At 40.0% G+C, this 26107-nt stretch overlaps 1 protein-coding gene and 1 long non-coding RNA gene across 8 annotated transcripts in view; one reads left to right on the top strand and one right to left on the bottom strand.

The window, feature by feature from the left end:
- VPS13C (vacuolar protein sorting 13 homolog C) overlaps positions 1–603 on the bottom strand; it is a 106608-nt gene extending 106005 nt beyond the window's left edge. For 4 of the 7 annotated variants that reach the window (XM_074601297.1, XM_074601298.1, XM_074601296.1 and 1 more), the window contains exon 1: positions 261–603. In XM_074601297.1, the coding sequence (XP_074457398.1) occupies positions 261–360 (100 nt within the window). In that variant the 5' untranslated portion in view covers positions 361–603. The remainder of the gene's footprint in view (positions 1–260) is intronic. The other 3 variants (XM_074601301.1, XM_074601299.1, XM_074601300.1) reach the window with 1 other exon arrangement.
- LOC141748761 (uncharacterized) lies at positions 1–26107 on the top strand. The gene is made up of 4 exons (XR_012589094.1): positions 1–463; positions 11589–11722; positions 16253–16367; positions 24150–26107. It is a non-coding gene; the product is annotated as an uncharacterized LOC141748761 (long non-coding RNA).

A 26107-nucleotide genomic window follows, 5' to 3' on the forward strand; every position in this document is an offset into this window, starting at 1 on the left:
AGGGGAGAGGGGTCGGTCGGCGGCCACAGACCGACAAGCCGCCCCTCAGGGGGGGCCGCGGCCCCGCGGCTCACCCTCTCCTCACAGGGGGCCGCAAACCCACAGACCGACCGCCCCTCAGGGGGGACGGCGGTCCCACGGCCCGCCGACCCTCCACAGGGGACCGCAGCCAGCGAGACCTGCTCCCCGCCCACCCCCGGTGACAGCGGCGGCCCCGCAGCGCCGCGGCTACGGGGCGGGAGAGGGAAGGGGCTCCTTACCCCCCCATATGCCCAGCTTGAGCTGAGACTTGTTCAGGTTCTCCACATAGTCGCCCAAGAAGCGGTTCAGCAAATCCGCCACCACCGACTCCAGCACCATGGCGGAGGCGGGCCCCACCGCTCGCCGGCCGCGGCCCTACCGGGAGAGGAGGGGGCGGCGGGGCGCGGCGTAAAGCGGCGGCAGGCGCGTCCCCGGCGGTCAGGTGACAGGGCGGGCGCTGCGGCGGGCGGGGGAAGGCTGGGGAGCGGCTGCGCGGCGGCCCCCGGGTCAGGGACCGGCCCGAAGCGCTGAGGGCAGCCACCGAAACCCTCCTGTGTCTTACCGGCACCCCTATCCCGTCTCCGCACCGGGAAAGTGGGCGGGTTTGGCCGGAGACTGGCGGGCGGCGCGGGGAGGGCGCCCGGCCTGGGCACCCCCGAGGTGATTCCCGCCAAAAGCTGTGTCACCCCTGAGGTACAGCCCCGTAACGTGTACATACAGCCGCTAGGCCTCAGTGCGATGGTGCCATCTCTCCTACTCCGCTCTTTATTTAGGATACTGAATGCCGCCTCCAGGATGAACACCTAATTACTCCGTTTTGCTGGGATTAGGCGGAACGTGGCTCAGCCTTACAGGTCATAAGAAAACTATCAGTTATTCTATCCAGTTATGTCACATGAAAACTCACAGAGAAGGCAACACGAGTAAGAATGACTAAAACCCGGATTTTTTAGGTTTAGTAGCGCTGCAGAGAAAGTCAGAGCGTGCTGCTCTGTGTGGTGAACCTGCAGGTAGCAACGTCAACACAGGAACAAATTTTTAAATCTCGGGGAGACTGATCTCAAACCAGTTATGTGAAGTGGTTCTGAACTCATAGGAGCACCATTATTCATGGAAGAACAACACTTTGAAGCTCAAAATGACACATTCAGTCTCAAATGTGTTCTAGAGAAAGGAAATTAATATTAGCAATAGGACTCAACCTTAAAAAATATATGAAAGTACACCAAGACCACATGAACGTGATCAGTGAGAGACTCTTAACAGGGTGAGACGAATATTGCTTTAAGTGGCATTCAAATATATTGTGGAGGTTAGTACAAGAAGATGTTACAAAGACACAAATAGTTTAAGGAAAAGATTTAAGTAAACTGATAAAGGAAAGGTCTGTTAGAACCTCTCTGGTTCTGTTACAGCCTGCATTTTAGGCTTGCAAGCTCCCTGTTGCTGCAGTTGTGGTAAATCCAAAGAGCTCTACTTGGATCTCTTGACTTTATTTGTACAAGGGACAAATACATGAGATCACCTTCATCCAAATAATGAAGTGTTAAGTGTATTTTCAGCTTGTTAAATATGTGATAAAACATAGAATCCAGCCCAGAGCGTGCAAGCAGCACAAGTAGATTCATTATTTAGCACTTTTTTTCACATTGTAAGGGCAGATGCCATACCTGTACCCCGTTACTCGTACATATATATGCCTACCTTTCCAGCCAGCATTTTTAGCATCGAAGATTCAATGGATAAGTCAGACCTTATGCCACAAAGACCAAAGTTCAGGCCTAGAGTGGCTGTTAAACACGATGGTCCGGATGCAGGTGTGACAGGGGAAGTCATATTATTGAACTCTGGAGAAGCACGGAAATGCTGGGGAGGTTCCTCGGTGGAAAGTCTCTCCTTGGGCTCTTCTGTAAGCAGCCACTAGTAACGGCTATGACGTGTACCAATGCACACTGGCAGCCTTTTCCCTCCCATGTTCTGTGGCAGTTCTTGCACAAGCACTGTCACGTGCTTTACTAATAGTCACAGTATTACTCAAACTCACCTGAGCAGGGTGCATTCTAGCCCTTTTGCAAAACTGGTCTATGCCCGAATGTGGATAAATTGGTTTTATGTTGAGTTGTTAGTGCTGTTTTTGTTCTTTATGAGAACTGTGGCAACCCAGAGGTGATTTCAAGGACCATAAGTCTGTCTCTGTACCTTGGAACTAAACACATTGTGATTCTGGCATGATTACTTTAACACATGGTTACACTACAGGTTTTTTATTCATGGATGGCATGAAAATAATCTAAACTATGGAAAAATGAGGCATGCTTTAAATGATTTAAACAAAGCTATATAAAAAAGCAGCATTGACTAGAACCTCTCTAATAAGTCATTAAGTTAGGGGTAGAAGGGAATTGTGAATGCCACGTACCAACCCACACAGCTTCTATGTGACAGCATACCAAGGAGTAATGCCAGGTTGTTTACTGGAAGACAGGAGTTGTTGCTTATTGCCAATTGAGCACACTTTTGCCCCGCTAAGTGGGAACAATGCAATAGGAAGAGACCAGCCGTTATATAAAGTTTTTAGAGTTTTAAATCAGAGTTGAAAACCAAAATCATCAACCCAAATCTCCTTATTTCTCACCTCGCGATTAGAGCTGTCAACACCTAGACCACTACCATTATGTGTATCTCTACAGCTAAGGGCTCTACATATCTAACTGTATTCTGTGTATAGCCTGGCTAGTGACTTAGCAGTAATGTTTGTCACAGATACAAACTTACATTGGAAGGTTTGTTTCTTTCCATTATAAGAAGAGGTTGCACTGACTCCTAGAATAAAGCAACTCTCTTAGAGAAGTGTTTCCTGCAATACCTGACCAACATAGTGTTAATTTTATTGAACAAGTGCTTTTATGCCATTTTTTCTTGTTTTCCAAAGTCAAATTCATTCCTGACAATTTTTTTAACCTCAAGTAACATGTTAATACAACTTATCTTCTATAATGCCTTACAAGTCCTTTGCCACTTAATTGATTTCTGCATATCTTAGTGTTTGAAGAAAAAGGAGAGAGTTTTAGTCAAAAATTACTGAATTCTCATTTTAAAGTCTATTTAACTTTAGACAGGAAGACAAATTGCAAATTAGGTATACTATAGAGACTACTGAAAATAGCAATTTATATTTTATTTGTTTACTTCTTTTGTGCAGTGCTGGCTGTGCTAAGCCACTCCTATCACAGGGAAGTGGCAATGCAAGAAAACATGACAGGAAATTGTGAACAGAGCTCCCACTGCCATTCTGTTAGGTAACAAACTTTCATTTGTGATTTTTTTTTAATGAAGTTTTAAAATAATTTCACTTATTATGCTTTTTTATACACAAACCACAGCTTAATAACTAAGATCTGAGCAAAAGTAATGGCTAATCGGTGGCAGCTCATGCTCTTAATGTCTTTAAATTTAAGAACAGTCATTCAAATCAATGGCATTAAATGTTGTACATATAACAATTGTACAATATAACCAGGATGATATATCCATTTTCTACTTCGTTTTTCATAACCATCGTAATGATTTCTACACAGCAAAAAACAAAGAAAAGTTAATCACAACTATAAAGGATGTTGAAAACCATAAGAAAATAGTTTGTATGTGGTTAAATAATTTCCTAATTGACTAAAGCGTTTACCTAAAAAACTTAAAGTACTCCATGAATTTTTAAAATCATCTTGTTATAGCATATATTTGAGTAAATGAAATTTCTACTGCACTTTACAAACATGCTTTCCAAACAAACATAAATAATGACCTAGTCAATCAAAAAACTGCTCCTGAAGTAATGGGATTTCACCTGGAAAAGAATCCAGCAAGACACATCTATGTCATATATCCTGTTTCAGTAAAACCTATGTAGATTTTTTTTAAGAAAAAGAAAATGGAACGGAATTAAGAATGGAAAAACTGTGAAGGCAGCAGTCTTAATAGATCTTTTATCAACCATATGTGTGGTTACTTTAAGTACTGAGATATTACTTGAAAATTAAGATACATATTTTTGCACCTCTATTACCAAACAATCCTTTGTTAGTCTTCCTGAGCCTCCCTTGTAGATAGGATGCCACTTAAAAATGACATTAATGCAGCTGTCTGTTGGTAGGTACCATTCCTTGTGTGTTCTTAATGAAAAAGGTAAACACTCCAAAATGAGGGAAAAACAAACCCCAAAAAAACCAACAACCCCCCAAAAAATCCTCATACACGGTTACATGATGTATGAGTTCTGTATCTAGAAGAACAGATACAAAGACAAACAGAAAATTTGCTTACCATTCATTGAATACACGGGTAATGTTCATTCGCCCCAGGGAAAAACCCATACATTTTGCCCATTTTTTCAAAATACCAACATTGAATAGACATGACTGGGTTGATAAATATGAATGGAATCAGTAGTTTCACTCAGCTGAAAGCCATCAAAAACAACATGTTTTCGTTGATGTATAGAGGCTCCTTCTGTATTATTATTGTAGCACTTCATTAAATAAGAGCATTTGATGGTTCCATCACTGCATAATAATTTACTGAAAAGAAAACATAAATACAACACTGTAACACTTAACTTTGTGGTTTTGTTATTTATGCATCAAGATTTGCACAAACCTCTTAGGGAAGCCTTTACAAAAAATGAAACCTAAAAAAAAACTGGGGAAATCTGCACTGAAAGTATCAGTTAAAGCTTCGGTTTTATGAATAGAAATACACATTGCAACAACAAATACTTGTTTAGTGTTGCCTGTTACACAATCCTGCATGCATAAATAAGTAATAGTCACAGCAATTCTAATGCTAATCTGAGGTGGGTACATGGATTGATAGCTCAATAACCAAGCTTTCTTCTCCTATTTTACTGCATTAATATTACAAAATCTCCAGCTCCTACCATCTGACTGTTGGCAAGTGAACAGATGGCAAATTTTATCCACTGTACCTCACTAAACAGTGTATGCCTATTAGCAGCTGGGAAATCAGCCAGATAATGTGGAATCAACTCTCATCACAAAGATGAGAGGACTTTGTGATGAGTTAGATCAGGTTGCCAAGTGCCGCGTTTGGACAAGCTTTGAAAATCTCCAAAACTGGTCATGCCATAGCCTCTCTGAGCAACCTGTTCCTTATCCACTCTGATCATGAGGGATATTCTCTTCCTTTTACCTATTGAGAATTTCCCTTGCTGCAATTTTTGATTGTTACAGTCTCATAAGTAACTATATATTTTAGGCACATATTTTTGGATTTAACAGATGGAAGTGATCAGTATTGATGATTTTGCCGTATTGCCTTTTCTAAAGAAAAGTTCAGTGTTCTGTGTAAACAGTAGTATTTGATAGTGGTTTTAATTTTATTTACTTTTTGATTTAAAATTTTTATAGTAACTTCATTTTTCACTGTTTTTGAGCTTGTTTCTAAGTAGCACACAGGAGATTTCATTAACGCTGAAGGCATTTGCAGAAAATAATGGAAAACAAAAGGTGCCTCAACCATTATGTCAAATACTAAAATAACGACCCAAATTACATTACAAGAACTAGAATAGCAGAATAATTAGAATAAATGCCATTACTTAGCAGTTAGAAAATGGCTAAGTAATAATTATTAAGATCATTCTTAGAAATTTTTGCAACACTTACTCAATTACACTAGCAATAAGTAAAACCAACAGATTAAGATATATTAAGATATCCAAAGCACTAAGAAGATGCCGACACATAGCAATCTGCTTTCCCTTTTCCCCTGTGACAGCTGGAGACTCTCAGTTCTCAGTGGAGAGCCTTGAAGAACTCACATCTGCAAAAAGCTATGATACTGTTTTAGTGTGTGTCCTCTCTCTCTGTGGTGGAACAGTAAAATATAAAAGGCTTCCCAGGCACAAGTATGTAAGAACCAAGTGATACACAAATGTAAGCGTGACAGTATACGAAGCCAGTGTTAACTTCAGCTACTAACGCCAAGGCACAGCCATTTTACAAAGGGACAAAGTTGATCTTTATTCATAGCGATAACTTCAAGCATCTGGAGAAACCCCAGGTTTGTTTCTCAGGATAATTTTAAGCCAGATATGTTGTCTAAATTCTAACACAATGATTATATTTTTCCCCTATAAAAAATGCCACATCTGTTTCTAAATTAAAAAAAGTGCACCCTTTCCCAAGACAAACCTTACATAAAATTGTCCTCACTGGCTACTGTGAGCAAGTTTGCAGAGAAATCTAGAGAAAAAACAGCATTCTCACTGACTGTTCTTTGTTAAAAACCTGGACCCAAAGCTTTTCATGGCTTTCATGTGATTAGAAAAAACAAGGACAGCATAGTGTAGATAACACATGGTAAGAAATAATGCTGTATCCACAAATGAGGATAGCTCCGCAGACAGTCTGAATATGGCAGGTGTTTTTCAAGGGGGTTTGAAGAATCATTTCCTTTATCTGCTGCACCTTATCTGCATCTAAGAGATTTATTAATTAGAATCTGAATTTCTGCATGAAATTTCTAAGCCAAGAGGCTTAGTCTATCTGATCAGTATTGATCATATGCATGTCATACCAACTGAGATTTGAAATATAAATTACATTGCTATCTTTTATCCTGAGCCAGGGAATCTTCAAAAACCAGCTAAGTTCTATCGTAAGAAGAATCTAACTTAATTTTTCATGAGGGCTTTATTTGATGGTATTTCTGAGAATCGTAGCTTTTTTCTTCAGTGATGTGCTGTGAAGATGAAAAAGCCACTAGCTATGTAAGAAAATTGGTTGAAATAAAAATGCACTTGTTTTAATGAACATGTTGCCTTTGAGTGGGGAAGGAAGCAAAAATAATCTAGTCTGGACCAAACACATTTGCTTTTAAATTACAAGTGTAAGTTCATTCACTTGATAAGAACTTGAACTTGTTTATTGAGAAAGCACGTGTAAATATCTATTAATCCAAAGCCAAGCCATTTCACTTGCTAAAAATTTCAGTCGCTTGCACATTCACTTGGACATTGGAACAGTCCTCTAGCAAAACCTACTAAATCATAAATGATTGATAGAATTGTTTGAGATAAATTTTCTGAGTGGCTTTTCTGGAAAAGTACTGACTGATATTGAAGAACTGGCGTGCTGGAAGGTAGTACAATCACTTATTTATTATCAGCCAAAGACTGATTTGGAAATAGTTAAGAACAGTAAGATCATAGAATGTGTTGGGTTGGAAGGGACCTTTAAAGGTCATCTAGTCCAACCCCCCTGCAGTAAGCAGGGACATCTTCAACTAGATAGGTTGCTCAGAGCCTCATCCAGCCTGGCCTTGAATGTCTCCAGGGGTGGGACCTCCACCACCTCTCTGGGCAACCTGGGCCAGTGTCTCACCACCCTCAGTGTAAAGAACTTCTTCCTAATGTGTAATCTAAACTCACCCTGCTCTAGTTTAAAACCACTGCCCGTCGTCCTGTCACTACGTGCCCTTGCAAACAGCCCCTCCCCAGCTTTCCTGTGGGCCCCCTTCAAGTACTGGAAGGCCGCTATAAGGTCTCCCCGGAGCCTTCTCTTCTGCAGGCTGAACAACCCCAATTCTCTCAGCCTTTCTTCATAGGAGAGGTGCTCCAGCCCTTTGATCATCTTCATGGCCCTCTTCTGGACCTGCTCCAACAGGTCCATGTCCTTCTTGTGCTGAGGGCTCCAGAGCTGGACACAATAAGGATGTTCCACAGTTACTGTTTACTAACAGAGTTAGTGAATTCCCAGATGTGGAGATCAGTCTTTAAACAATACAGTAAAGAAAAATTCCAAATGTCCCAATTACTATGAACTCAAAAAAATCAATATTAAGAGTTACTTTCTTCTCACATAAGTCCAGACATTGCTGAACTACACAGTGTTGCTTTTAGTTAAAGAAAAAAAAACATCTAAGCAACAGGAAATACAAAATGTTTACTGTCACCTACTTTTTACAGTGTCTATTTATAAGATACCCTACAATTTTCAGAATCTTAGCAGAGGCTGAAAACATGAATATAGGTTACCTTATTTGCTGCTAATGCGTTATGCCAACTGCACAGTCAGCCAGCAGGTCACCTAGCAAAGCCACCACTTAAGTCACAGGAAAAACCCTGAAAAAAAAAGATCTCTGAATAAAGATGGGCTACCTGCCTTCAAAATAAATCTTAAACAGCAGGTATTATTCCAAAGATCTATTGTCTGCAGATGTTTCTTCTTGGCAATATTTATCTCTCATGGCAACACATGTATGTTACGTAACAACGCAAACACCATGTGTGATTCTTTTGCCTCTTCTGTAAGTTTAAAACTGTATTAACTCTGTTAGAATCAATATACAAAGCCAACATGCATTAAGAATTATTCCCAGCATTTCGCGTGTCACAGTATCCTTCTCACCTCTTGATGTTTACCAAAAAGTGTAAGACAAAAACATAAATCAATTAGGATTGATGAGTCAGGAAAAAACAAACACGGTGTGTAACTTTTATTCATTTGACATTATGCAAAAAAACAAACAAAGCAAAACAAAACCCTTTCTTGTATGTTCCTGAACAACCTGATCTGAGGAACCTGAGGTTTCTGAGCAACCTGATCCAGTTGAAGATGTCCCTCCTTACTGCAGGGGGGTTGGACTAGATGACCTTTAAAGGTCCCTTCCAACCCAACACATTCTATGGTTTTTCTATGATTTTCTATGCCTTTGCACCATTCACAAGACTTCAGAAAAGGTTTTCAGGACACATAAAAATGTCTATAATACAATGTCTGAAGAGTTAATGAGAAATACCTTTTGTATAAAGTAGGGATTACTCATATCCAGATGGCATGTGCTTGGGAGCTGTGGTAGCAGTATTATCAGAGCTAACACAAGTACACTTGGGAAATACCTAAAAAAAAGTTCAAGGGATCTCAATTTTTCATAAACTCTATCATAGTCTGAAACGATTGCCTTGTGGAGCTCTGTTCCTTCCACTGAAAATCCCACGTTTGTCTTCTAACATTTACTTTCTTTGCATACGGCATCATCTGTAATGTATGAAAACGTCAAATTTTGGAGATTCTGACTTTTCATACTTTATTGCATGGTATGAATTACATTTATCACACAAAATCTACGTGCGGTATACAGATAACATGAGTAACAGACATCTTGGACAAAGCACTTGCTATTAATCTAAAAATTAGTAGTCCCACCACAAGGCCCTAATTGTTTCGCTCTACTCTAACCATTTGCATAGATATATCAATGCTGTTTTGTAAAGTCCAAGGAATAAAAAACCCTACAACCTTTAGTTTTTTTAAATTACCACCTGCAGCAAGTGGCAAGCCCTGGCTTAGATTGCCAGACATGATAAATTATTGGATACAAGACTAAGGTGGGACTTGCAACACGTTCCTATGGCAGGCAATAAGTTCTGCAGAGGCTGTGCACTATCAGGAAAATATGTTCTTACCTTTTTATTTTCTGCAGGACTACAGCAGACTTTGAGAGCTGTCCATCGTTGCAACGCAAGATGAGACACTCACAGTAAGACTACCTGGATGCTTGCCTCAGTGTTCCTTCCAGATGATATAAGTTGGCAAAGGCTGTCCTTCCAGTAGCAGACCCCAAAAGAAGTAGAATTAGGCACTAACCAGAAAAAAAGCTGTTTATTGGCAACAGAAATGAATTGAATTCTTTATCTTTTTCATTTTATTCGAAATGGCTTTTTATAAATCAGCATGACAATCAACAGAAATTAAATGATTGCTACAATTTTTTGATAGCGACAATCAAACTAGTGTCACAAGAAAAACTTACAGATGTTCCTCTACATTCCAAGAGAAACCTGTCAAGTGCCCTTCACCATTTCGCTTATCCATTCAAAGAAAACTTAGAATCACAGAATGTTCATAGGTTGGAAAAGATCTCAAAAAAGTCTTACTCCCTGCTCGGTGCGGGACAAACTTCAGAGTGAAATAAGGTTTCTTCAGGCCTTGTTAAGTTCAGTTTAAAAATCTCCAAGGTCAGAGATTGCACGGTGCCTCTGAGTTACTTGTTCCAGCGCTTGACATTCTCACTGTGGAAGTTTTCCTTATATCCATTTGAAACTTCACTTCATTCCATCCATAATTAATTTCATTAGTTAGATATTATTTGGGATTAGTTTTTATTTATTTACTATCTTGTTCAAATTCACTCTAAAAATCAGTTGTGTGTGGAGATGTGTCTTATTTATGCAAAGCTGAACTCTGCTTCCTTCTGCACCATTAGTCACCACTCATACTTAGATATGGTAACAGGTAATTTCCCTCTGTCCCAGGCTGCAAGGACCCACCTTTCCCTGGGGAGGGTTTTCTCCCTGTACCATAGGAGTATGCTGACGTGATGTCTGTACAGTCTTAGCAAGGTGTCAGGTCTGGTGAAGTGGCTAAAGGAAGGTTTTCCCTGTAGGAGTAGATCTGGAAAAGAGCAATGATACATAAGGAGTTACCGTTATAGTTACCATAAGGAAAGAACAGATATTGAGCATTTAGAGCAAGAGCAAACAGTCAGATGTGATGATACTGGTTGATAGACAGACTGATAGACTGTTATGGAGATTACTGGAGGATTTTGCTTCTTCCACAATGTAATTCAGCAAAGCAATTTTTAATACAATACATTGATTGTAACATATGCATAACGATGTACATAAATTCTTTAATCATATTTCTTAATAATGTTAACTAATTAAGTGGAAAGTGGGGCTCAGATACCTGTTTGTTGAAAGTTCCTCCAAAATTTTGAAAATGTAGTCCATGATGACTTGTTCATGAAAATATACTGAGCCTAGCTGTTATGACACTCCTGAAAAGGGACTGTTTACTGGAAAGCTTGTCTGTTCTTGGAGGCAGAAGGGATTTATAGACATATCAAGAAGACTCTGCATTTCTCATTGTACTTTATACACAATTTCACCACACAAAATTTCACCAAAATGTCTTCAAAAGCAGAGGTTAATAATAACAACAAAAATTTGTTAGGTCAATAATAACAACAAAAAGTGCTAGTTACACAACACAGTAAATTCTCATTTAGGTCATTCTACATGAAAAGGGGAAGGATGTGACCTGATCTCCCATATTTCTGTGTGATGATCTAGTTCTAACAACAGGAAAGGAAGGACAGGCAAGGAATAGAGAAGGGGTGGGGTAGAAAAAAAGAAAGATATTTCCATTCAAGAAAAAAGAAGGTTTCCATATTAGTTGCTCCTGGTGGTTGAAGCTTTGACAGTAACAGCAAGAAAGACACAGACAGAAGCCTGCAGAAAGTGCCAACTTCAGTATAAATGGTAGCAACTTGTTATGTCAGCCATTTCAAATGGTTGAGGCACAGGTGCAATATGGGAGGAATCTTATAAGAAATTATAATACTGTTAGAACCAATAGCATGTTTTACCAGTTTATTTTTGTGTTTCTTCCATTATTGCAGATCCATGCTTCTTAATGCAAATATGTTCTTTCTCTCCTTTACACATAATAATGAAGTTGACCCAGGGCTCCTCTTGCACACAGGCTGCATGCTTCAAGGGATTCAAAATCCATTATTCAAAGCTGAACTTACGCAGACTTCTCCCCAGTGAGTCATCAGTTCTGCAGACCCTGCGAGGCAATCCATCCCTGCACTGCAAGGGCATACTCATCAGCAGGTAAGTTGCTAGTTTTGGAGATACGTCTTTCCACACATCTCAGCAGGAGTGCAAAGACAATCTGAGGGTTACTGTAATCTCTCATTGCAGAAGAACATGGTCTTCATTTATATTTCCATTTCACTGTTGAGACTAACTATTCATATGAGAACAAACCTCTGAGTAGCATTTTTAAAGCTTATCTAATTTCAGAGGTTATCGTATTTAAATACCCATTGAAGATAAAGACGCTTACCATTCCAACTTTATTGTTTTATATGCATAATCTGAGTATTCATTATACCAGAATTCTCACATAGAAAGTATATATGTACATGAATGTAAGTGGCAAGTTATCAGTTATCTCACAAGTAAGGCACTTGAAGGTTAGGTCTCGACATATAACATATTCAAATACTGTATTTGAACTCAGACATGTAATATCTGCCCTTAAATTCTTTATTTTTTAGTTCTTCTCAACTGATAAGGGATACTGAGCAGCTGAAGCTTGATTTTAAGAGCAAAAGTCTGCCGCAACGTTTACTCTTGTATTTGGCCTCCCCCTCTTCTCTATTTGGTATTCTTCGGCTTCTTCTGACATTCAGATACTTGAAGTTGTAGCCAAGAATTGCAACTTTTTTCCCCACAGGCAATGCAACAGTCCTGCACTGCCACTACCCAAATAGCAGATCCATATAAATATTGATAATGTTTTAGGGAAATCTAGACTTCATTTCCATTGGAAACTTTAATAGCGATAGTTCATAAAATTGTTGTAGATGTCAGGTTTAACACTCAGATGGTGCTAAATCCGAAGTTTTTCAATGCTGTAATATAATTGTGCCAAATCAGAAAGTGGGACTAGAGTGTTGCAGTTATTAAGCTATCACCACCTTTCATTTTTCCATTAAAATATAACAGCATCCTTCAATGAGAGACCACAGAAGAAGAAAGGTGTGTGAAATGGTACAACAGTTTTCATTTGTGAAAGTTATAATATAATTCTTGTCTTGCAGGTATACATGTTAATAAAATCACTCAATTCCACATGAAGGTTTATAAAATGCTTTCGAATGCCTGTGAACAGCTTTGCTTTGTCTTTTGATCCCCCAAAGCTGGTGGAGTTGCTCTTATTGCTGCACATGTTGTTAAGACTGCCTTCACCTCTCATCAGACTGTTTGATGACTTCACACAGGGATCTGTAGCTACAGTGTGACCAAGCCACATGTCAGCACAATGTGACTGAAGCAGAAAAACTGTTTCCTTGCCCTGGGGTCAACAAGGGAAATGTTTCACTATACAAGAGCCATCAGACATCATAAGCTGAACTACAGTAGCTAAACCTTCCGAGAGCTGACATCATTTAAAAAGAGGACATGGACTGGAGAAGGGCGTGATCAGCTATGGAGGAGACTGTGGGCAATGTAAATACAGGCCAAACTACAAAGGAAAGCTTCAATTCAGTTTTTAGTAAGGATAAGGATGTGCAGGAGAATAATGTTACACTACCTAAGGCAGCAAGTACAGAGAAGCAGAAATCACAGTTTTTCAGGGGGAGTCCAGACGTGAGCTGTCCCTGGTGATCTCTGTGACAGAACACTGAAAGAGTCAGAACAAAAAAATTTAAGTCCTGCAGCAATGATTTTTGATTATGCTGTCAGTTCAAACGTGAATCTCAGAACAAGAAGTATAGCACCAAAATGCCAGGGTAAAAGTGATGTAAGTAGGTAAAACGCCTATAGAATTGACAACAGCTCTAAGGAATATCTCACACCGGTTATGTCAAATTGCACTCTGTGTTGCCCAGATTATGTGTGTGGCAAGTTCAAGCAGGAGGAATAGCATCTGCTCTTACCTCTGTCAGGTGACGTGACTCCCTGCAACAGACTGGTGCTTGGCTGGCTGAGCACCTCTCTCTCTGGTTTAGCTTCAAATTACTCCTCCTGTTAAACTCATCTGCTTGGCTTAGTCAGCAATAAAGTCAAGGAGGAACCCCCAAACTGTAGTTAACAGCACTGCCTCTCATAACCTCACCACATCAAATTAAAATCCAAACTCCGTCCCACTTGGGTGTGTTGTTCCCCTCCAGCACTACAAGCCAGGCAGGTCCTAGGTTAGAACATAGCTTTTGCTTAGGATGTGAGCGAATGGGAGCTAGAGAGGAGACTCTAGGCTGAGAATGCAGTGTAGATATCCAAAGAAATTAAGCCTGAGTCCTCAGAGTAGAATAATTTGCAACAGATTTATCAAAAGTAGATCATATCATACCAGTTGCTATCTTTCTTTGAATGGATAACTAGCTTCACAGACCATAATAATTTAGTAGACCTAATCTAGGTAAATGTAAGCAATGCATTTGATACATGACCAGTGGCAAATCACTATTTTTTAAATATTACTTGAAGTTTGATTATACTTTCAAAATATTTAAATTATTTTAAAATCATTGCCTTTAAATAGAGAAGACAAGAACACATATGAGGATAAAGTGGATAAAGGGGAGATTTTAACAGGTTGTGTTCAAAGAGAAATTGTAAAGATGGAAAAAGAATCCATCACATAAATGATAGTTTTTCATAATAACAGTGTTCCTCATGGATTGCTGTTGATGTCCGCTATGCTTCATATTTAATCGTAGGGAGAGCTAAAGTTCCAGAACAACCTGGGTACTTAGGAAATTTGCAGATAAGCCAAAGCTGGACGGTATGGCCAATACCAGCAATGGCTACTTTATCATTCAGGAAGGATTAGACAACAATGTAGTCTAGGCAGATTGATGTTCTATCTGTACAGACTTTAATTATTAAATACACTAGCACTAACCTGGGTGCTCATCACCGATCCCAGTGGCTGTTGTGAGAAAGAAGAGCGTGCCAAATGACAGCATCTCCCTGAGCTCTGCCTCGGTGGTCCCAAGAAGACCATGCACACAACAGCCTCTGCTCCCCTCCATTAACTGGCCCCCCCCTGCTGTGGGGCAAAGCCAGCTGTCATGTCTCCTCTTTATTACTTGCCTTCAGCATCAAACTACATCGCCCTGGTCAGAGAAAACCCGGGGAAACCATCTCCTCTACTCTGTTCCCTACCTTCGTCCTTCTCAGCAAAGGGGCTCCTTATTTGTTACACCTCTCCTACAAATTAGTGCCGCTTCATTTTCCTTGTCCTTCATTACGATACGAATAAAAAGCTTTCCGTAAAAAGAGAGAGAAAGAAATCCCAAAGAATCTAGTTCTTTGGCAGCATCCAATTCAAGTTGATTTTTTGGCAGTTCTAGCTGTATTGTGATGTTCCTGACTTCTTAGGTAAAAAGGGAATTTCTCCCACGGCCTCTTGCATCCTGCTTAGGAAGCAGTAAAGGCAAGCTGGCCTAGACTACATAATTTTTTAACTATTTGTAGAAAATATTGGGAGACAAACCCCTTTATTTTCGGCGTATTCCACAACCCTAAAAACTAGCATTCAATAATAAAGCTATCTCTAGATGTAGCCTCATCTCCTAAGCTTGCCTTTCTCATGAAACATTAGCCCTCTGAACAGTTCAGCATACATGACTTGGAAAGGCTGAAGCTTATGGATACAAACTGTATTTTAAGTTGTTGTAGGTATTGTAAGATGTCTCTTATCGGAAGTAAAAGCTATTTAATAATGCCTAATAAAAATAATAGCATAGCAACTACCTTTTACAGGTGATTGTGGTTTTTAGGTGAAAGGTTGTACTTGGCAGATGAGATAGAAATTAAGAGCCTCTGCTTACCGTGCTTCTACGTCTTTATTTTTGACAGCAGTGAACCATATGTACTTTTTTTCCTGTTGTTACTATAACAAAGAAGCACTCAGTTAAATATTAAACACGTACATGAATTAAGCACTCATATGCTGTGCTGCAGGAGTCTTTGCAAATCAGACTATTTGAATGACAAATCTCTTGGTTTATGCATTTTATCGATTCAAAGTAGCAATCCTGAACTACAGACACGCATCAAGAGCCCTGTTACACCAAATCCTAGTGACATAAATGGGTTAACTGCATGGGCACAGGGATCCATCTGAATTCCACTGCTAGATTGAAAACCTCCCATGTTCAAAACTTTCTCTACTTTCATCTCAGTTTAAAAATAATTTAAAATACCAAACTAAATGGTTTTGCTCCAGCTGAAATATCTAAATGGTAATCTCCAGCACATCTTGTAACCTGCTTGCCCATGCTGCCCTTATTCAACTTATTCACCTTTATATTATTCCAAGTTCTGTCCTGGTTAGATACGTGTTATGTCCCAACACTAAACATTTCTCATGCAACTCTAGAGAAGCAGACAGTCCTTGTCATTTCATTATTTTTTTTTAAATTTTCCCTCCTCTAAAATGCACAGGATAAGATCTACACTGGGTTTAAATTAGACATTCATTTGTTCCAAAAGCATATTCCCCATTAAGTGGGAATCAATTAGTAAGAATAGAACAGCCAGTCCTCACTTTAAAAACCAAGGACTGACAAACGTGGAAGATATCTCCTGATCCTCTGAACTGAAGAAAAATCTTCTCTCTCCTAGAGAAGCTGAAGTCAGCATGGAGATGCACAGCCTCCAAGCAAAATTCAACTTGTGAGCTGACAAACTCCCTGGCGAGACAGTGCTCTCCAAGAAGGATCAAGGCAGTTGAGCACTCGTAAGTAACATATAATTGCACACATATCATTCTCCGTGGTTTGTCCATTTTCACTTTATGAGAAGAGATATGATATGACCACAACAAATACTTGCCATTACAGCAACCAGCAGATCAGGTTCTCTATTCAGCATTTTAGTATAACAGCACAAGGGTAACATGCAAACCATGACTGTGGTGTTGAAATTGTCTGACCTGCAACGAGATTTCTTCCCTACAGAGGCTGTGGGGCCTGTGAAACTGAGAGCTGCTATCAGAAAATTCCCAGGGGTAAAACTGGCAGCTTGAGATTTATATGTACAAAGTACAGATCCAGTGAGTGTACATAGCCATGATGAGCTGAATTTTGCTAGCATCCTGCTGCTGAAACTTGTCACCAGCATGAAAGGGAACCCACCTCCAGTCTCTAACAGAGTTTAGAAAGATCCTTTCACTATCCTAAACTTCACATGAACACTCTGTGTATACCTCTGCCATTAAAATAGTCTAATCTGAAGATGATGCTACTTCTCTTGAGAACAAGAAAAGTATTTGAAGTCAGTGGAGTTATAACCCTTTCCATGACACAGTGATTTGGCCCATAACCACATCAAATTTTATCTACTTTGAGAATATACAATTTTGAGAAAAGCTGTTTTAAATTGAAACACTCTCCAAGGTAGAGCTAGCTAGAAGCAAACAAAAATGTTCCTTGGCACTTAGATACTTAAGGTAGTAGGCACTGAAGCTTCCTGTCACTCAAATCCTTGAACTCTAGCTGGCATTTGTCAACATAGGTATTGCCTGATAGAACTAACATCACCTGATTTCCAATTTCATTATAACAAGACAATCTGCAGGAACAGACGTACTTCTTGCCTAATGCCCTCAGTCAGCTGCTTTTACTACTGAGGTAAAAGTTATGTGGGAAGGAAAACACTGAGCAGATGGGTATGTTTACTAGGGAGTTAAACTGTGTGCAGAAGCACCACTTACAATATTTCTGGGAATTGGTGTAGTCAGGAAAGGATAAAAGCATATTATAATTAATAATGACATCAGTCAGCTCAATCATAAATGAGTTTTTGTGATTGGAAAAATAAATTTTTTCCAATTTTTATCTTTCATAGTTAATGCTATTAAGCTCTATAAAAATACTTTTTTTTGCTTATGAAATATTTTGAAAAACGCTTCTTTTTACTGAATATTTAAGAAGCACTAAGAATTACAACCATACAATGTTAGACTAGGATCTAAAATAGGTCACACTCCAAAATACAACCTATTCGTGTACTGTAAAGACAAGAGAAGGCAACTTAGAAAGATACACTTACAACATTTTAGAATTTATTTTTTTTTTAAATTAAAGAAAATGAGTGTTCAAATTACCCAGAAATTGAAAAACTTCAGTGGAGGCAGAAGAATTATCTTGAAAAACACATTTGTCACATAAGTTATTATATGTTCTCGGATGAAATAAAAAAAAAATGTTTTTAGTTGTATGACTCTCAGTGCTTAACCTAAAAAATGATAGATAGATCCTTTCTGAGATTTTCTTCTTTAGCAGAGAGTGATGAAGATCAGCTCTGAACAGCACTTAAGTTTGAAGATTTCCAGCTTGAAGAGGACTGGGTCACACAGGTTGTGTCCAAAGCGCACAACTAACTTGACTGTGAGCCAGTGCAGAAGATCAGATGGTACTGGTTTGTAGAGAGACTCCATAATTACCTGAAAAGCAAACCCCAGCTCATAATCCTGTTGTTTAAATTGAGATCAAAAAAGAGCCACATGAAAGGAGGCCATATTGACCTACCATTCTTAGTCCTAAGGCTGGTCCAGAAATTAGCCTTGTTGCAAAACCCTTGGCAAGCTTTGTGCTCATATGGGTAAAGGCAAGTAATAACTAAAGAGGGTAAAGAGTAGCTCTGCAACTGCAACGAAATTTTCAGGAGAAGGCGTTGAGGCAGAAAACTGCAAAGGGGCTGTTTAGGTCTCTGTAGTTCCTTAAGACTAGCTAAATAGGCTTTATCCTCTCTTCCAGGCAGTGTCCTTTATTCAGTAAACCTGGCACTGGCAATCCCCAAGTTGCTAAAGTCCTCTATCAGAGATAGGCTTTTACCAAAAGGAAGCAACTCCTCTTTCAAACACCTGATGCAAAATTAACAAATGTAAATTCTTTTTTTTGTTGGGTACACACTGTGTTTACACACTGTACTAGCTTTATGGCTTCATAAACTGGTGAACTAAGCCAATATAATTGGTAACACATGATCTAATCTCAACTGTCATTTTGGTTTGATTATAATATTGTTCATTTTAAGTTTACAGTAGTTGAGCCTATATGATGTGCTTCTGCGATATTAATATTTACCTTTCTGATTTGCAATTGTTAAAGCCATAAATTTCCCTGGAAATACCAGATAAATTGCCATGCTTTTTAATTAACCTGAATTAAAAATAAAAAATTCTTGCTCTGCGACCAAGAAAAATTAAAAAACATTTCTTTTCCCAGGAAGCAGATCAAAGGCTTTTACGAGAGAAAGGGAATATTTCCTGAATGGTTCAAGTGCACGGCAACATGACGTAATTCATACTATAAGTGCAATTTACGAACATCCTCTTAACCTAAAGCTTGGCAGGAACTGTGCTTCACTGGCAATTGATAAGAAACTGCTTATGCACCTGCTCTGAAAGGAAAAATTTCCTTTAAAAAGAGGCAATGTTTAGACTAACCTGTGAGTAAGATTTTTAACTGGCATGACTGACATGGTAAGTCTTAAAAGTAAGATATTTTTACATGTTTCCAATATAGAAGGATGACCACAAATGCCAGATGTGCTGTCTAATTGTTTTTGGCCAAAGAGCACAGGCACAGAACAGCCACGAGGCATGGCAGAAAATGGAACATGGTAATTCCAAGCAATCTGCTTTCCAGTCTTTCCAGTCATCAGCTGAGTACTGAGAACTGCGTGATCCTGACAATTTCATATAGTTCAGTTTATAGATACATTTCAAACGTTAGCGCCTCTGGACACTAGCATTAGAGACAATTCCTCTGACCAAGTCCCTGTAAAGAAAGACCTTCATGTAGAGCTCTTCTTGACCTCCTCCTCCACTGTACAGCCTGACCCATTTGTAAAGATTTTTTGGAATAACCTTTTATTTCATGAGCCATCTTGTATATACCATTTCTTCAATGAATCCTATAGACTCTCTGGCAGGTTTTATACTTTAGGTGCATTTGGGTTTCTTTACTAGTTCTTATGGCTTCCTTTTTTGGGGAACTTGATTCTAAAACCAGAGCTTATGCTCCTCTCTTGTTTTGTGATTTGGATGTGATTTTTTTGGAGGATGTTTGTTCACTTTGACAAGGCTCCCTTTCCTGTTTAGCTATACCCCTTTCTTTGTGATTTGATCTTTTTGAAAGCATGTTAGATAGGGGAGCATGCATTCAAGTTTCTGATAAGAGCTCTTTAAATGCTCTCTGCACAGCTTAAGTTAAATTTCCTTTCAGCAAGCCTCCTCATTCGTCTGCCCTTATGAATTTGTGTAGTGAATCTGTTTTTTCCTCCTACAAGCTTGATATTTGATGATGGTCTCTACTGCAAATCACAACTATTCATTCATTGTTATGTATCTTGCACACTGGTCAGGAGCATGTCAGGACTGACTTCTCGTGCTGTGGGTCTCTGGCTACTTGAAGAGCGAAGCAATTACTCTGTCCTGTTCCCAGCATGGCATTTACTCAATATGTCCACACAGTTCGAGTTTCTCAGTCTCACATCTGTTATTGTTTCATGGTCACCATTCAGATTTTATGACGGATTATATTACCTCAGCTCCCGTCACTTCAAGCATAACATTTCAATTCATAGGATTTCAGTGCTGACATACTTAGCAGTAAAAAACAAAACAAAACAAGCCACAAAAAAACCCACCAAAAAACAAACAACAAAAAAAACCTAAAAAACCCACAAGACTTACCAGTTTTTATAACATAAAACTAGAGTTTGAAGTATTTGGCATAGATTCTTCTTATGTATTCATCAATACCTAAAAGGTTTGTAACATCCTCCGATCGCCTTTCCTTCTCTGTGAGCTCAGGTTTGTCCCTAAATTGCAGTGCTTAGCCATGAAAGTTTTCTGTTCTCTGCTCCATCAGGAATGCTGGATCTGCACTTTCCTGGAAGATACTTATAAATAACTCTTTTGCTAATGCAAACGGAAACTGTCCAGTATGAGGCTTTTTTTAGACCCTGATAAATAGGGCTGTCTCAATATTAGACAATTGAGAGAATTAATTTTGGCCTTCGCTAACGATGCTCCAAAATGGTTTCTGTGCAATCATACCTAATCTAAGCTAAGGGCTCTTAGCTCTGTGCCAGCACAAGAGTGGGAGGGGTATGCCGGATTCCCCAGACCAACCTGCTCAGGACACAACCACGGAAATGCAGACTTCATGGCAGTGCCTCCACTGTTACCGTCCTCCTTTTGGCTCAGCTCTCCATAATCTCAGGCTCTGTTTTGCACACAGCAGCATAATCCTCAGCCGGGCTTCCAAGAAAACCGCTAAATTATGGAAAAGACCTGTGAGACAGTATATCAGCTAGACTCGAACAAAGTGAGAAAGATACAAGTCAAAGGCAGAGGCAAGATTGTTGAGATAGGGATGGTCACTTCCTGGAAAGGCATAAAGCCCTAAGGGAAAAACAGGGAATCAAGGATGCCAACTCAGCAACTCCAAGGGTGAGCCTGTCCCAGGGAACAAGGAAGGCCCACGGTCGTCCCCCCTCACTGCCAGGTCCCTGCCAGCTCTCCTTAGCCTGGGAAATTGTTAGTCCCACCTATCAACTGAGTGCATAAGGCAACAAATAATCGCTTTGTACCTTGAAGGTCTGTGTATCCTGCTCGCAACGTCTCTTTGTATGCGCTTAGAGTTGCCAAAGCCAAATGATATCGAGAAGAAAGAGCGCACCTCCAGGATGCCAAAAACACCAGCTTGGAGAGGCTGCCTGACGAGATGTCTTTCTCTGAATGACAGTTCATACTCTGCATACAAGCAAGGAAAAAAAAATGTTGGTGCTTTGTTACAGGCAGACAGATTGTTACTAGATGGAAAAAGCAAAATCTATTTACTTGTAACAAATGTTGAGGGAAAAGTTAAAAAACAAAACATGACACAACAAAACAAACGCCTGATCACCATTGACCATCTATTTCTATCTGAGTATCAAGCTTTATGGCTGACCGGTTTGCTAGGGCCAGTGCCAGGAAGACACCCCATCCTCATAGCTGGCAGCACAGGACATGGAATCCCAGCCCAGGAATCCCACCGATGCCCAGCAGTCACAAGGTTAGACTGATAGCTGCTGGTTTGAAGCATGATACAACTTTTTAAAGAGTAGCACTCTTATTTGCCTGCTTTATCTGTAAGGCTCCTTAACTTACCTTAACTTACCTGTGTGGCTGTGGAAAGTTTGTCACATTTATCCACAAACCAAAAGGAAGCAGAGATCGATCTTTAATGTCAGACAGAAGCTGAATCATTGCCTAAACCAACATTAACTACTTTATAATCTCTCGGTAAATTAGTTTTACCTTTTCATGGCACGAGGAAATGCCAATAAGCTTAGAAACAGGAAGCTGAAAATAAGGCACCAGCAAAATTATATCATTTGTTTAACATTGTAGGGGGTAAAATTCAAGAAATGGTGACAGCCATAATGTGGCTTTACCCGGGCTGCCTCCTCCCACCTGCTCCCAGCACTTTGGCCAACCGTTTCCCTCTCCCAATATCCTTCAGAAATAAATCGGGAACCTCCTGCTCCATAAAAGATCTGGATGCTTCCTGCTATCACAGCAATCGTGCTATGGTTAATATTATTATTTTGAAATACCTTGTTTTAGAACTTAACTTTCAGAAAACACAGATTAAAAAAAATAAAAAAATTCTATTGACCTGGGAAATTTTATCCTCAGCACCAATAAACTGGTTCTGCTGCTTGAGAAACTGCTGCTATTGTTTGTTTCCTCACCTTGACCAATGCAGCTACGGTCCCTCCCAAATCTCTATTGCTTTGCCTCTTCTAGATTGACTCTCTTCCCTGCCGCTCTTTTCTTTCGTCTTCTCAGAGCCCCGGTTCTTTAAGCTGTTTTCCCGCTGACTCCTTGGCCAGCTGGGCTGGTCCCCCCCAGCCAGCACCATCTTACCAGTGTCATTACCCACTGCTGCAGAGGGCTGTCATGTCCTGCCAGCTCCCTGCGGAGAGCCCTCCCTCCCCTTGCCCTTCACTCCTTCTTCTCATACATCTGTTAAGTTCTAGCAGGAGGAACAATGTAAACACAAAATAGACAAGCTCTGTGCCGGACCAGAGCAGCTTTAATGGGGGAAGTCTGACTCTACTTGTATTCACGGGCTGAATCAGGCTTAGTTACTCTTTAGGGTTCATGCACACACGGCTTGATCAGAAACAAGAAAAATTAATTTTATTGAGCATGTATAAACCAGATAAAACATACCGAGATTTTAGCAACTAAGATCTAAGTCTGCACGGATCATGTGCAAATTACAATTCATCAAAGCTTTCTAGCTTGCATGAGAACATCAAGAGGTCGCTCCCTGCTGCAGGAGCCGTGCCAAGGCTGTATTTGAATCATTTTTCCAAGCCTTTGGAGACCAGAATGAAAAACCAAGATCTCATTCCTAAACTTGTTCCTTAGAGAAGGCTGTGCCTTTTGATCAATGTTTCTCACTAAAACACAGCCTGAGGTTAACATTCAGGCTAGAAAACATGAGGCCAAACACTTATAATTTGACAAAGTTACAAAGGACTGAAATCCAGCTCCGATGACAGGAAGTGTCAAGCAACCCGAATTACTAGTGTTATGAGCTACAGTTGTAATCAGCTTCCTAATGTTTCTGGTGTCTGTGCTTCACCTGGACTGCTCTGGAGCCATTTTTCAAGAAAAGTTATAAAAAGAATCTGTTTTTGTAGGTTATTTTTACACAGCTGTTTAAAGCATTAGACATTCACTTGGTGAAAGGACGTTAAATCAGCTTCACAAATATTTAATCAAGCTGCAGCATGAATTAAGTTTACTTCTGTCTTTCTGCAGAAAGCTAATAGCTGTGCCTGGAGGTTGCTGTAGTTACCCCTTACTGGAAAAGCATCCAGGCAGTTCATCCCTTTGGGTCTAGGACTTCCTTCCTGGAGCTCTGTGTCAACTAAAATGTTAACTATAGCTTTTTAGAGAGTAAATCTACTATAGTGGGGTTATTCCACTGCCTTTCTGAAAGGGTGGGTTTGGTTTTTTGAGGCTTTGAGGTGGGAATGGGATGTTGAGTTTGAGTTAGGTTTTTTGGATTATTTTTTGTTTGTTTTTGTTTTGGTTTGTTGGGGTTTTTTTTAACAGAATACTATTCTAGAGTGCTGGAATAACTCCATGAAGTTCATATTTACTACAATATTTACACGGAAATGAAAGCTCACAGACTTTCTTTAATGGGAGATATAGTTGTCCCTTTTATTCTTGTTGTGTACATTCTGTTAAAGCTAGTCAAAAACAAATCGGAAGAAATTTAAGCACTGCATGTTTTTCCTGAAAGAGCTTTCCTAGGGCTTTCCCAGAAATGCTGTAAGTTGTTTTTGTAATTCCAGCAATGACCATTCAAAGGGGCATGATTAGTTGGTTTTTAGGTTGCAGGTATTAAGTTTCTCCTCTTGTTCAGGCTTAATTAGATTGTTGAATATAGCTCTCTGGGTATTTGCATTAGTGTGACTGAAAATGAGCTCTCTTCTCCAGCAGCCGGAGGTATTTCAGCATGGAGGCAATGTTTCACTGCCCTGCAGCGCCAGCCCTGGAACACTGAAGATGTGCCAGACTTGGAAATAAAAGAGACCTTGTTCTGCTTCAACGTCAGCCTTGTCCAGCATCACGCAGTGACACTTGGAGGTCTTCCAAGAATGCGTGTTACAGGCCCTGCCAAAGCAGATACCAAAGTCACATAACTGCTACGCAGCTTTGTGCTGTAACAAAGTTACTCCCATGCATGCATGTCTGGGAAGTTACTGCTGAATAACAAAAGGACATATGCGAAATTCATGTTGTGGTGGTTTTTTCCACTACTAAATTTAAGTGAAAAATGTAATAGAAGAAGTAGCAGAAAATTACATTTGCTTTAGGAGAGTACCAAGGAAGGAGGAAAGGGTAAGCAGTACGTAATAGACATGATACGCTTGTTAAGCTATTTTAACAGCTACTCTACTTCACAAAGTCTAACAAAACCTGTTCTTCTGCATCACTCCAGAAGCTATAAACATCTAAACAGGTCACACGGGGCTGAAGACCCTCTTTCCTGAAACGCAGCCATGACACTCCAGCTTCAGGGCCAACTCATTACCTGCTGCAGTTGTTTACCTGGAAATGACTGAGATAAGTAAGTAAAATACTGATGAGGCAATAGAGGAAAAAGTTGTAAAGATAGGTACAAAACTCCTTCCATATCAGAAATACCATAGAGCTCCTCAGGCTGCAAAACACATCAGATGATAGAATAGACTTATGAAATCACAGGTGACAAGAAGACAGTGAATAGGGAACAATTGTTCACTGTTCCAATGCGAGACCTGCAGATCATCAGATGAAGCTAGTAGCAAGTTCAAAAGAAGGGGAGACACTTTTTCACATAACACACAACTAAGGTATGAAACACTTGGCTACAGGAATCAATGTTTACATCAATACCCAAAAACTCTGTGACACATTCGTAGAGGAGAAATCTGTCAGGCACTATTAAGCACAATGAAATGGGCTGCAGGTCAGGAAGGCCCAAACCAGCCTCAGCCCTGTAGTCAGGACTGTGTCACCTGAGCTGCTCTCACAGTCATTCTTCGCCAGTCACTATTGTGATATCCTGCATCAACACAACACTGCACTAGAGGAGCTTTGGATTTTCATAGAATCATAGAATGTGTTGGGTTGGAAGGGACCTCTAAAGGCCATCTAGTCCAACCCCCCTGCAGTCAGCAGGGACATCTTCAACTAGATCAGGTTGCTCAGAGCCTCATCAAGCCTGGCCTTGAATGTCTCCAGGGATGGGGCCTCCACCACCTCTCTGGGCAACCTGGGCCAGTGTCTCACCACCCTCCTAAAGAAGAAGTACATGGGTATATGGGCATTCCTATTTTCTGGCACAGCTGCATTGCCTGCAGGACCATAACCTGACAGCAGCGTTTGTGGGCCATGCAGCTGCCTCAGTGGGCAGCACGGTGAGCAGAGCATGGCACCACCATGCCTTTGGGTTCCCGGTACTGTGGAAGTTAGCTTGCCTGTACTTGGAGCCCACCACATCTATAGACACAGCCAAGTTTTACCCTACTGCTATGTTTCTTTATAGTAATTTGCTCAAACATGGACTTTCACCATTAAAACATAACAGCATGAATATGCAAATAGTAAATCCCAGACAAAAAGTAAAATTAGCAAGATGCCAGGTACCTTATCTCTCCTCTTCAGTTACATCGTGACTTATCACGGTTGACATTTCAGTAAGGCTGTAGTAGCAGATCTGAATTTGAACATTCATAAGAAGAAGATGCAATACACCAGCTTTGATGTCAATAGAATGTCAGTCTCTGTCTACTTCGTTCAGGCTGAACTTAATTGCAGGAACTGCATTAATAGTCAACATAAGCCATCTGTTTAAACATGTCTGTTTTGAAAAGAACTGCCATGTACAATAAACATACTCAACTGTAATG

This window comes from Larus michahellis, chromosome 9 (genome assembly GCF_964199755.1).
Source record: "Larus michahellis chromosome 9, bLarMic1.1, whole genome shotgun sequence".
Taxonomy (NCBI): Eukaryota; Metazoa; Chordata; class Aves; order Charadriiformes; family Laridae; genus Larus; species Larus michahellis.